The sequence below is a fragment of the Phyllobates terribilis genome, unplaced genomic scaffold, assembly GCF_046119375.1.
Source record: "Phyllobates terribilis strain yellow unplaced genomic scaffold, ASM4611937v1 Scaffold_2__4_contigs__length_985480577, whole genome shotgun sequence".
NCBI lineage: Eukaryota > Metazoa > Chordata > Amphibia > Anura > Dendrobatidae > Phyllobates > Phyllobates terribilis.
Genome location: NW_027362762.1, coordinates 184,402,069 through 184,414,441, shown reverse-complemented (window position 1 = coordinate 184,414,441; position 12,373 = coordinate 184,402,069). Strand labels below are relative to the sequence as shown.

Below are 12,373 nucleotides of genomic sequence, written 5' to 3'. Positions count from 1 at the left end.
GTTTGGTGATGAGTTGGATGGTTTGCGGTAAGAGGCCCCCATCCACGGAGGCGACAGATAAGGGTTCAGCCAGAGATTTGTGGGAATGCGGTATTTCTCTACCAAGGACTGAGAAATGAGATTTCCGGCAGCTCCAGAATCAAGTTGAGCTAGTTCAAAGTAACGGTTCTCCCTGCAGATGATAGAGACCGACAGCATCAGAGATGGAGAGGGTTTACTCTGGTCTAGGACGACCTCTCTGAGCGATCCTAGACACAGGCGTTTCCCGGCCTCTCCGGGCAGGAACGGATCCGGTGCTCCTTACTGCCACAGTAGAAACAGCTCCCCTCGGCACGGCGTGACTCTTGACGGGTTTTGACCATCTTGGTCTGGTCGACCTGCATGGGCTCTGGCGAGTGCGCCCGGGGAGTTACAGATGAAGAGACGAGTCTCTGGAAAGTAGGAGCAAGACGGGGAAACTTCCTTTCACGGGTGACCTCTTTGGTACGCTCCTGGAACCGGATGTCAATCCGGGTGGCAAGTGTCACCAAGTCATCCAGGGTGGTTGGAATGTCCCGACCGGCAAGTTCATCTTTAATCCGGCCAGATAGGCCCTCCCAGAAGATGGACACCAGTGCCTCGTTATCCCAGGCAAGCTCGGAAGCAAGGGTACGGAACCGTATGGCATATTGGCCCACGGTGAGACTCCCTTGGCGGAGGCGTAGCAGAGAGGAGGCAGAAGAGGTCTTTCGTCCTGGTTCGTCAAAGACTTTCCGGAAAGCCATGAGAAGGGCTGGCAAGTTGGACACCAGGGGGTCTCCTCTCTCCTATAGAGGATTTAGCCAGGCCAGTGCCTCCCCAGTGAGATGGGACATGATGAAGGCCACCTTGGCCCGGTCGGTGGTGAACTGGTGTGCCAAAATTCGAAGTGCAGGGTGCACTGGTTAATGAAGCCCGTGCCAGGCCGGGGTCTCCACCAAAACGAGGCGGGGCGGAAAGGCGGGGACCGGGAAGGGATGCCATGGTATTGATGGGCAGCGACGCTGCCGGGGTAGTAGTTGTGCGAGTGGAAGCAGCTCCCGATGAGGCAGTCAGTGTATCCAGGCGGGAGTTAACACTACGCAGGTGACTCAGGATGGACTCCTGTTGGGACCTCTGACGGGATAGTTCATGGCATAGGTCCGAGAGTGAGGGAGCTTGGGTGCCACCGGGTTCCATGGCCCGAGCAAACTGTAACAGGACCGGGAGGTGGAACCTCTGAGCTGCAATACAAAGGGGAAGTCCTTGTAAGGAAGCGGGTGACTCCTAGGGAAGGCAAGCAGGTAGTCACAGCAAGTGACGGGGACAGTCTCTGGGTAAGCAGGCAGGTGGTCACGGCAAGTGACGGGGACAGTCTCTGGGTAAGCAGGCAGGTGGTCACAGCAAGTGACGGGGACAGTCTCTGGGTAGACAGGCAGGTGGTCACGGCAAGTGACGGGGACAGTCTCCGTGTAGACAGGCAGGAGGTCCAGGCAGGCTGGCAGAAAGCAAGCAGGTGCTCCCAGGAGAGCGGGCAGACAAACGAGGTGGATAACTGACAGGTAACTGGCGGGCACTCCCAGGTGAGCGGGCTGACAGACGAGGCAGGTAACAGGCAGGTAACTGGCGGACGCTCCCAGGTGAGCGGACAGATAGATAGCCAAGGCAGGTAACAGGCAGGTAACTGGCGGATAATAGGCTGGCAGGCAGGACGAGAAGTCAGGCTAGCAGCGGGACCTGAGGGCTGAAGCACAGGAAGACACAGTGCAATCAACTTTGCTCGGGCACCTCCATTTTGGAGGAGGTGCCTTATATATGGGAGATCCTCCGGCAATTGGCCGGGGACTCCTTAGGACGGCGCGTGCGGCCCCTTTAAGAGAGAGGGAGCGCGCGCGCGCGCCCTAAGCACAGTGCCTGGGAAGCAGCGCGCGCTGCCAGCAGCGCGGGAGGAGGACGCCGAGTACGGAGCAGAGAGGTGAGGGGAACGGCGTCTCTGCCTAGCAGGGAGCAGAGACACCGATGCTACACATTCTACAGAAACTGCACTCATCAAAGTAACCAATGACCTTCTGACAGCAAAACATAATGGTGACCACTCTCTGCTCATTCTTCTTGACCTCTCTGCAGCCTTTGACACCGTTGACCACCACCTCCTACTCTCTATGCTCCACTCAATCTGCATAAAGGACACTGCTCTCTCCTTGTTCTCCTCCTACTTATCTGATCGCTCTTTCAGTGTATCGTTCGCTAGCTCCACTTCTTCCCCCCTTCCTCTCACTATTGGGGTTCCTCAGGGTTCTGTCCTTGGCCCTCTTCTCTTCTCTCTCTACACAGCCCCAATTGGACAGACCATCAGCAAATTTGGTTTGCAGCACCATCTTTATGCTGATGACACTCAACTATACACCTCATCCCCTGACTTTACCCTCACTGTACTACAGAACACCAGTGACTGTCTGGCCGCAGTTTCTAACATCATGTCCACTCTCTACCTGAAACTCAACCTTTCCAAAACTGAACAACTTCTGCTCCCGACGTCTACTCACCTCTCTAAATTTAACATCTCTCTCGCCGTGTGTGGCACCACAATAATGCCGACCCAGCAGGCGCGTTGTCTGGGCGTTGTGTTTGACACCAATCTCTCCTTCACCTTCCACATACAATCTCTTGCCCGCTCTTGTCGCTTGCACCTGAAGAACATCTCTAGAATCTGCCCCTTTCTCACCTTGGAAACAACAAAAACCCTCACTGTTGCCCTGATCTACTCCTGCATTGACTACTGTAACTCTCTATAAATTGGCCTCTCCCTCACTTGACTTTCCCCCCTCCAGTCCATCCTTAATGCTGCAGCCAGGGTCATCTATTTGGATAACCATTACTCAGACTCCTCTGCTCTGTGCCAGTCATTGCACTGGCTGCCCATGAATTATAGGATCCAATTTAAATTGCTTGTTCTCACCCACAAAGCTCTCCACAGTGTGGCACCCTCGTACATCTCTTCCCTCATTTCTGTTTATCGGCCTACCCGTTCTCTACGCTCCACAAGCGACTTTCGACTAACATCCGAACTAATTCGTACCTCCCACTCCCGGCTTCAAGACTTCTCCCGAGCTGCACCTATTCTTTGGAATGCTCTACCCCAATAAATTAGGATGAAGCACAACTTACACAGTTTTAGGCGCTCACTAAAAACACACCTGTTTAGGGCAGCCTATCACCTTCCCTAATGGAAGTCCTTTTATCTTCTTATAGCCCATCCCTTATTTCTCTAAACATAACTCTCCACCGAACCAAAAAGCACTATAGATACTGGCTGGTGATGAGCTCATGCAGCCTTTATCTATCCCTCATCCCCCTCAAGATGACTGGACCATCCTTGTAAATAAGCCATTGTACTTTGTGTCACCCCCACCTCATTGTAGATCGTAAGCTCTTACGAGCAGGGTCGTCATTATTTTTGCTGTAATTATTGTATTATCTTTAGCTATGTTACTTATGACTGTTGTATATGAACCTGTGAATTGTTAAGCGCTGCGGAATATGTTGGCACTATATAAATAAAGATTATTATTATTAAAAAAGCTTTGCAGGACCTTAGTACTCATTTTGACCCAGACCAGGTCAGTGCGAACTTCCTTGCCTGGTACTTGAATGCGGGGACCTGGTAATTCCCAAATGCCCGTAATGCTGACATTAAAGTGCCAGTCACAGGAGTTTGCACTGACATTTGTCTGGCATCAATGTCTGTACTCAGGGTACTTCAAATCTTTTTGCTCAACTCTGTTAATTAGTGTCATGAAAAAACTATGTCCCAAATGTGTGTACGGAAATTAAATTGTGCAGATGTTTCTACTATACAAACAACAGGAAATAAGTAAAGTTCACAGAGTTCTAGAAAGAAATGATTATGGATCATTTTACATTAATTTAACTTTCGGGCCAAATTGCTAAACAATTTTGTTTTCTTATAGGCTTTTGTCTTTACTTCCAATGGCTGAGGAAAATGTTCACAACTTTACAGAGCTTCTACATTTTCTTAATTCCTCATTTTCTCTCTGTGCGGTTGACTTGGATGAAGGTGTAAAGAAGATCTTCCTCTTCATTCTCTACCTTGTTACATTTGTTCTCGGACTGGCTGGAAATCTGCTAGTAGTATGGGTCAACTGGCAATCAAGAAGAAGAAAAAGCTCTATTAATCTCTACATCCTCAACATGGCAGTGGCTGACCTTGGGGTGGTCTTTTCCTTACCTTTTTGGATGTTAGAGGCAATGTTGGATTACACGTGGCTGTGGGGAAAATTCCTGTGCAAATTTACTCATTACTTCTATTTTGCAAACATGTTCAGTAGCATTTACTTCCTTACTGCTCTAAGTGTGGACCGTTACTTGACTATAACCTCTTCCTCGGTTTTCTGGCAGCAAAACCAGCAAAAAATCCGTAAAGCTCTTTGCATTGGCATCTGGGTAATATCCGCCATATTACCTATACCAGAAGTCATCCATATGCAATTGGTGGATATCATAGACCCCGAGTGTATGTTTATGGCCCCATTTGAGACTTACGATGAGTGGGCGCTGGCTGTTACCCTAATGACAATTGTTCTTGGATTCCTGATACCTTTCTTTATAATCCTTATCTTCAACGTGATGACAGCTTGTCACATTAGGAAATCTAGAAGACCGGAAAGCAATAGACACTGTCGGCTTATCTATGCCTATATATTGACGTTCTTACTCAGCTGGCTTCCGTACCATTCTACTCAGATTACTCTAGTTCTCCATGGAAGCTACATTTATCTGAACTGCCATGCGACTGCCGTTCTTTATTTCCTCTATGATATCATTGACTGTATTTCACTGTTTCACTGTATGGCTAATCCAATTCTTTACAATGTTTTTAGTAAGGATTTCAGAGGCAGATTTATTAATGCAGTAGTTAAGTACATTCCTAAGGAAAAACAAGGTAATGGCAACCATGCTGAACAATCTACATCTACCACAGATCATTCTGTTGTAATAACCGCTGAACCTGCAGTTTTGACAAATGTAATCAATGTCTCAGAAGATAAAGTCATGTAGTATTAAGCTTAGCCTAAGTAATAAATTTATAGCTCCTAACAGGCAGTTCCTCTTTAGTATACCATATACACTCCTGTTAAGAGGTTCTATGCCTGTGTAATCCAAAATCATTAGTCCACTCTGTTCTTTGGCAAATAATTGCCATATAATACAGGTTAGTGATGCTCTGCTAGAACCATATAAGGGGTCCCAAGTAGATGCCCCATCCTCTACATAACGTTCATATTCCAAAACAGGGCATGTGGGAAAAGGTTGGCGAGATGAAACAACCCTTTTAAAATGTATTCCAACCAAACTATGAAAAATAATAACTCAAAAGCTATCCACAGATCAACTTGTGTTATACTATGTTTAAAGGTCTCTGACATGTCATAAATATGTGACTTTTTTTTATCCTTTGGAAATGTTGTTTTTCTTCTGTATCTGGCATTCTTTATTTTTTGTTCCCGCACCTTCATTTCTGAGAAATGGCCCCTATCCTTTATATAAGTCTAGCCTCCTTAGTCAACTGGGCATGGTCAACAGGAAGCCATCACTGGAGAATAGCTAAAGACCATGCCCATATGGAAAACAAGAATAGATTTACATACGGGAGGTGGGAGCTATATCCCAGAAGAATAGGTGCAGGAACAATTGAAAAGACATCAGATTCAAGAGAACAGTAGTTTTACAGCAAGTAAAGAAAATTACATATTTATGGCAAGTGACAGATCCTCTTTAAAGCGTACCTGTCAGCAGGATTGTGCTTAGTAAACTACATACACTGTGGGCGCCGTTACACTGAGTAAAATGATACCTTTGATGATGAAATCCATCCAGGGTTCTTTTATAATCTTTAGTTTCAGTTCTGCCATAATGATATGCATGTGCTCTGCTTCTGTATTCATGTCTTCCGATCTCTGGCCTCTGACAGGTCACTGTACTTTCAGTGACCTGCCTACTATTTTAAATACTGACTGTGTAATTTCTCTGCCCAAGTGAAATTTACATATGCCAAAATGGCCGCCCGGCGCCAGTGCATCTTTCAGTAGCTGATGCTACTGCACACGCGCCATTTTGTTACAGTAAAAAGAAACTTGCCTGCAGCAATATGGACTCCGCCGCCCGTGCTTGCGCAGTAGCATTTTTCAACTGCCGAAATGCTACTGCGCATGCGCAGCGCCATATTGCTGCACCCACACTCTTTTTCCAAAAGCAAAATGGAGCCCGCGCGTGCGCAGTGGTATCTCTCGGCAAACGAAAAATGCTACTGCGTATGTGCGGGCATCGGGCGGCCATTTTGCACAGTCAGTATTTAAAATAGTAGGCAGGTCACTGAAAGCACAGTGACCTGTCAGAGGCCAGAGATAGGAATACATGAATACAGAAGCAGAGCACAAGAGCACATGCATATCATTATGGCAGAACTGAAACTAAAGATTATAAAAGAACCACTGGATGGATTTAATCATCAAATGTATCATTTTACTCAGTGTAACGGCGCCCACCTGACAGTGTATGTAGTTTACTAAGCACAATCCTGCTGACAGGTGTGCTCTAAGTGCACCTACTAAACATTGTAAAAGGTAATTAATGTAAATATTAATTTGATGTAGTTAGACATATTTATCAACTCAGAAAATAACTCTAACATCCAAGAAATCAGTTGTAAATAATGAACTTTTTTATCAAATACCTGTATCATATATGTAAACTGTATTTTCATTAAAAATATGGAAAACATTTTTTGAATTTTGTCTTTATATGATCTTTCTTAGTTTCCTTCAAACTTCATCCTAAATTGCTAACTTTGGAATTACATATTTTTAATAGTTGTAAGATTAAAGAAAATCTATCACCAGGTTTTTGCTATCCCATCTAAAAGCAGCATGATTTAGGGGAACAGACCCTGACTCCAGCCCTGTGTCACTTACTAGGCTGCTTGTAGCAGTTTTGATTAAAAATTGTTTTATCTCCTGCAGATCTACCAGTCTGTATAATCTTCCCCATCACTGATTGGCAGCTTTCTGTGTACACTGTGCCAAGGCAGAAATTTCTCCCTTATTAGACTGTGTGCTGTTGTTTCCATACAGTGAGGGTATGTGCACACGATCAGTGTTCGCTGCAGATTGGATGCAGCGCAAGTGCGCTGCGTGCAATCCGCAGTGGCCAGATGTTACAGCATAGTGGATGGGAATTATACAAATCCCATGTCCACTATGCGTCTGCGGCACACCCACGGAAACAGACATGCGCGCCTTTCCAGACAACAGCATGTCTATTTCTCCTGTGGGTCCGCATGCGGGCTTTCCACATAGAACTAATCTCTATGGGGAAAGCCCATCTGTGAGAAAAAAAAAAAGAGGCCGGGGATCATGTGCATAATGAGTGGAAGCCGGAGGCGGCTCCTCCGCAGCCTCGGGGCCGCAGCCAGCTCCGGATGGACTGCACATACCCTGAATGTTTTATCACCAGGACATTATCACTGCACAGACTAGCTTCCTGATGCCAAGATGTCCAATTCCACCCCCTCCTCTGATAAGCAGCTTATTTTCAAAAGAAAATGTACACAGAAAGCTGTAACTCAGTGGTGTGGGTGGGACTAGCTTTCTGAGCTCTGCTACATCTAAGAACTCTGATTGTGTGTACAACTACTGCACCCAGTAAACTGATATATGCAGTGGCTTGCAAAGTTATTCACCCCCCTTTGCTTTTTACCTATTTTTTTTTACATTATAACCTGTGTTTAAATATTTTTGTAATCCAATTTGTGTGCAGCGCTAAATAGTCTGAGTTGAAGTGAAGTGAGAAAAATATAGGCATAGATTAAATTTATGGGATCAAAAAACTAAAAATTTACATAGTTACATAGGTTGAATACAGACCTGGGTCCAGCAATTTCAACCTTGCTCCCTAAATTGTACATTTTGTCACTAATTTAACCCTTTTCCGACCAAGTCAGTAATAGTACGTAGCTGCACACTGGGACTTATGGACCAGCTACGTACTATTACACATAATGCGATCGCGCCCGCAGATAAGCGGTGCGGGGCGATCGCCGCCGGGTGTCAGCTGATTGTCACAGCTGACACCCAGTGCTATGCGCCAGGAGCGGTCCCGCACCGCTCCCAGCACATTAACCCCCTCAATGCTGCGATCGAAGTCGATCGCAACATTGCAGGGGCAAGGAGGGAGGTAAGCGCCGGTACTCACCTCCTCTCCAGCGTCCAGCGATGTCTGCGGCGGCTCCCAGATGTTGTCATGATGACCCGATGTCGTCATGACAACATCCAGGTCACCAAGAGGCAGGAAGTTACTTTGATCATGCGCAGTGCATGACCAAAATAATGTCTCCCTGTGTGCAGCGCTGACATGCTGCATGGCATAGGGAGCTGCTGCTCTCTATGCTATACAGACGATCAGACTGCAAAAAGTGAAAGTCCCATAGTGGGACAATGTGAAAAAGTAAAAAAAAAGTGCAGGAAAGTGAGAAAAAAAATTGTAAAAATATAAAAAAAAATTTTTTAAAAATAATCCACAAAAAATAAAAATATATTGTACCCATAATATTTATTTATTATGGAAAAAAAAAATAAACCAATAAAAGCTCACATAGTTGGTATCGCCGCATCCGGAACAACCTGACCTATAAAACTGTCCCACTAGTTAGCCCCTTTAGAGAACACGGTAAATAAATAAATAAAAAACGAAGTAAAAAACAATGCTTTATCATCATACCGCCAAACAAAAAATGTAATAACACGTAATCAAAATGACGAATGTAAATAAAAATGGTACCGCTGAAAACGTCATCTTGTCCCAGAAAAAACAAGCCACGATATAGCTCCATCATCCGAAAAATAAAAAAGTTATAGCTCTCAGAATAAAGCGATACAAAAAAAATTTTTTTTCTAGAAAATAGTTTTTATTGTGTAAAAGCGCCAAAACATAAAAAAATGATATAAATGCGGTACCGCTGTAAATGTACTGACCCGAAGAATAAAGCTGCCTTATCAATTTTACCACACGTGGAACAGCATTAAAAAAAAAAAAAACAATTACGGAATTGCTGGTTTTTGTTTATTCTGCCTCCCAAAAATCGGAATAGAAAGCAATCAAAAAATACCACGTGCCCGAACATGGTACCAATAAAAGCGTCAACTTGTCCCGCAAAAAACAAACCTTTACATGGCTCTGTCGGCCAAAATATGGAAAAATTATAGCTCTCAAAATATGGCGATGCAAAAACTAGTCTTTGCAAAAAAAGCGTGTGACAGCTGACAATCATAAAAACCAGATATGAATCTGGTAACGCTGTAATCGCACCGACCTGAAGAATAAAGTTGTCTAATCACTTATACCACACGAGGAATGGTGTAAAAAAATAAACTCTAGGGTTAGGGTTGTGCTAGGGTTAGGGTTGTGCTAAGGTTAAGGTTAGGGTTGGGCTAGGGTTAGTGTTGGGCTAGGGTTAAGGTTGGGGTTGTGCTAGGGTTAGCGTGGGCTAGGGTTAGGGTTGGGCTAGGGTTAGGGTTGGGGTTAGGGTTGTGCTAAGGTTAGGGTTGTGTTAGGGTTGAGGTTAGGGTTTAGCTAGGGTTAGGGTTGGGGTTAGGGTTGGGCTGGGGTTAGGGTTGGGGTTAGGGTTGGGCTAAGGTTAGGGTTAGGGTTTGGGTTTTATTAGGGTTGGGATTTTTTCAAAAGTAAAGAAAAAAAATGATGACAATATGGCGACCAGTGTTGAGTGCAAGTGCTCGCTAATTGAGTTTGCATCGGGTGCTCAGGTATGCACTGATTATCTCGGGTGTTCGAGTGACATGCTTGAGTCTTTGCCCCATATGCTTCGCGGCCAAAAAAAAAAGTTTCTGGGATCGCCTGCCATGCACGAGCGTTCCCCGCATGTTTTTTTTTTTGGGCGAGGACTCGAACATGTCAATCAATCACCCGTGATACATGGTGCATACCTGGGTACCCGATGCAAACTCAAGTAGCGAGCTCTTGCTCTCAAGACTAATGACAACTTATTCAATATGATGACCTAATGTTATCAAATTCTGTTGTACCTCTGTGTTCAAAATGTACACTATACCCCTTGATGAAATCCGTGAGGGGTCTAGTTTCTAAAATGAAGTGAATTGTTGGGGGTTTCCACTATTTAGGCACATCAGGGGCTCCCAAAATGCGACATGGCGTCCGCACTTGATTCCAACCAATTTTGAGTTCAAAAAGTCACACAGTGCTCCTTTCCTTCTGAACCCTAACGTGCGCCCAAACAGTCTATTTTCTCCACATATGGGGTATTGGCGTACTTAGGATAAATTGCACAATAGTTTTCAGGTTCCATTTTATCCTCTTACCCTTGTGCAAATAAAAAATTTGGGGTTAAAAGATCATTTTTGTGGAAAAAGTTTGATTTTTTTATTTTCACGGCTCCATGTTATAAACTTTTATGAAGCACCTAGGGGTTAAGGGTGCTCACCACACACCTAGATAAGTTCCCTGAGGAGTCTAATTTCAAAATGGTGTCACTTGTGGGGGTTTTCCACTGTTTAGGCACATCAGGGGCTCTCCAAACGCAACATGGCATCCACTAATTATTCAAACAAATTTTACATTCAAAAAGTCAAATGGCACTCCTTCCCTTCTGAGCCCTGCCGTGTGCCCAAACAGTGGTTTTTCCCCACGTGTGGGGTATCTGCGTGCTCAGTGGAAATTGCACAACAAATTTTGGGGTCGATTTTTTCTGTTACCCCTGCAAAAATAAAAAAAATTGGGTCTAAAGTAACATTTTTGTGAAAAAAGTTAAATGTTCATTTTTTTCTTCCCCATTCCAAAATTTCTGTGAAGCACCTGAAGGGTTAATAAACTTCTTGAATGTGGTTTTGAGTACTTTGAGGGGTGCAGTTTTTAGAATGGTGTCACTTTTGGGTATTTTCTGTCATAAAGATCCCTCAAAGTCACTTCAAATGTGATATGGACATGCACCGAATCTAATGGCACTCACATTTGGAGACAGAACACTATGGATATATAAAGGCACTTAAATGTCCATTACACTATACCCCTTGTCAAAGTGGCAGCGAAACGCGCATCAGGGCTTCAGCGGCGAGTGCTCTTCTTTTTTCACCAACATGGGTAAGTTGGTAAGCTTTACTAATGAATTCACAGCAATATATCATGTTTAAATCACTACTGAGACATAGAATGTATTTCCTCCCCTTTGTGGCAATAATAATGTAATGAAATCCCTATATAAGAGAGTATAGACTTTCTTTGATTTCTCTTTGCACATGCGCTTTATTTATTGCTACTGAATGTTTCTGATATCACACTTTATATGTGCTACTGTATTCTATAATATGTAGATGTAGTGACACTTGTCTGTAAAGGATTGGACTTATTTAGTTCTCTTTTCTACCCATACGTTTTTTTCACCTGCTGTGATTGTCATAGCTTGATACCAATTACTCACCCAGCTGTGACTCATCTTGTATTCTATCTGATGGACCTCTTTTATGATACCATTGATATGTTTTCATGCTTGTATAAATAAAGTATTCTTGTTTTATCAATCCCTTTGGTGAGCTGGATTTACTCCGCTTTTCTTTGTGTGTGTTAGAATAATTAGGAGTACATGATGTCTTTACTATTATCTACATATGGGGGGGAACAATTTGATTATGTTCCCAGCCTGATATATTTATTGGTGCTTTGTCCTTTTTCTGATGTGCCCTCAGATGAGGTAGCAATAACTTGCTGACAGATTCCCTTTAAGTAATAAAAACCTGGTGACAGATTCACTTTAACCTCCTCACAACATCCGCCGCATATGTACGGCACAGCGGGCGGTCCGTTCCCGCAATCATATGTGTCAACTCGCTCGCAGAGCCGGCACATTCATCAGCAGGCAAAAGCTAAACATTAAAGCTGACACACTGCATAAATGCCCAAGATCAGTGCTAGCGCTGATTGTGGGCATTTAATCCCTCTGATGTCGCTGTCAATAATGACAGCAACAACGATTGGCATAGCAGTGGGAGGGAGCTCCCTCTCTGTTCCGATCGGCAATAGGCAATTGCGATCGCATTGTGCCGATGGACCTCATGGTGACCCCAGGCTGAAAGATGGCCACAGGGTCACCCAGTTACAGTGGTCTGTAAGTTCCTGCTCAGAGCAAGAGCTAACACGCCTCCTCCCTGCGAGACGCTGCTCTAATACCTTGCAATCCGAAAGCATTGCAAAGTCCTAGATCAGCGATCAGGGCAGTGAAAGTTGTTATCCCATACTGGGACAAGGTAAAAAAGTTAAAATAAAGTTGGGA

At 44.5% G+C, this 12,373-nt stretch overlaps 1 protein-coding gene across 1 annotated transcript in view; it reads left to right on the top strand.

Annotated features, from left to right (window-relative positions):
- GPR182 (G protein-coupled receptor 182) overlaps window positions 1-5,870 on the top strand; it is a 33,430-nt gene extending 27,560 nt beyond the window's left edge. Inside the window, exon 2 of the mRNA XM_073670179.1 lies at window positions 3,969-5,870. Within this exon, the coding sequence (XP_073526280.1) occupies window positions 3,988-5,076 (1,089 nt within the window). The 5' untranslated portion in view covers window positions 3,969-3,987 and the 3' untranslated portion in view covers window positions 5,077-5,870. The remainder of the gene's footprint in view (window positions 1-3,968) is intronic.
- Window positions 5,871-12,373: the final 6,503 nt, after the last annotated feature.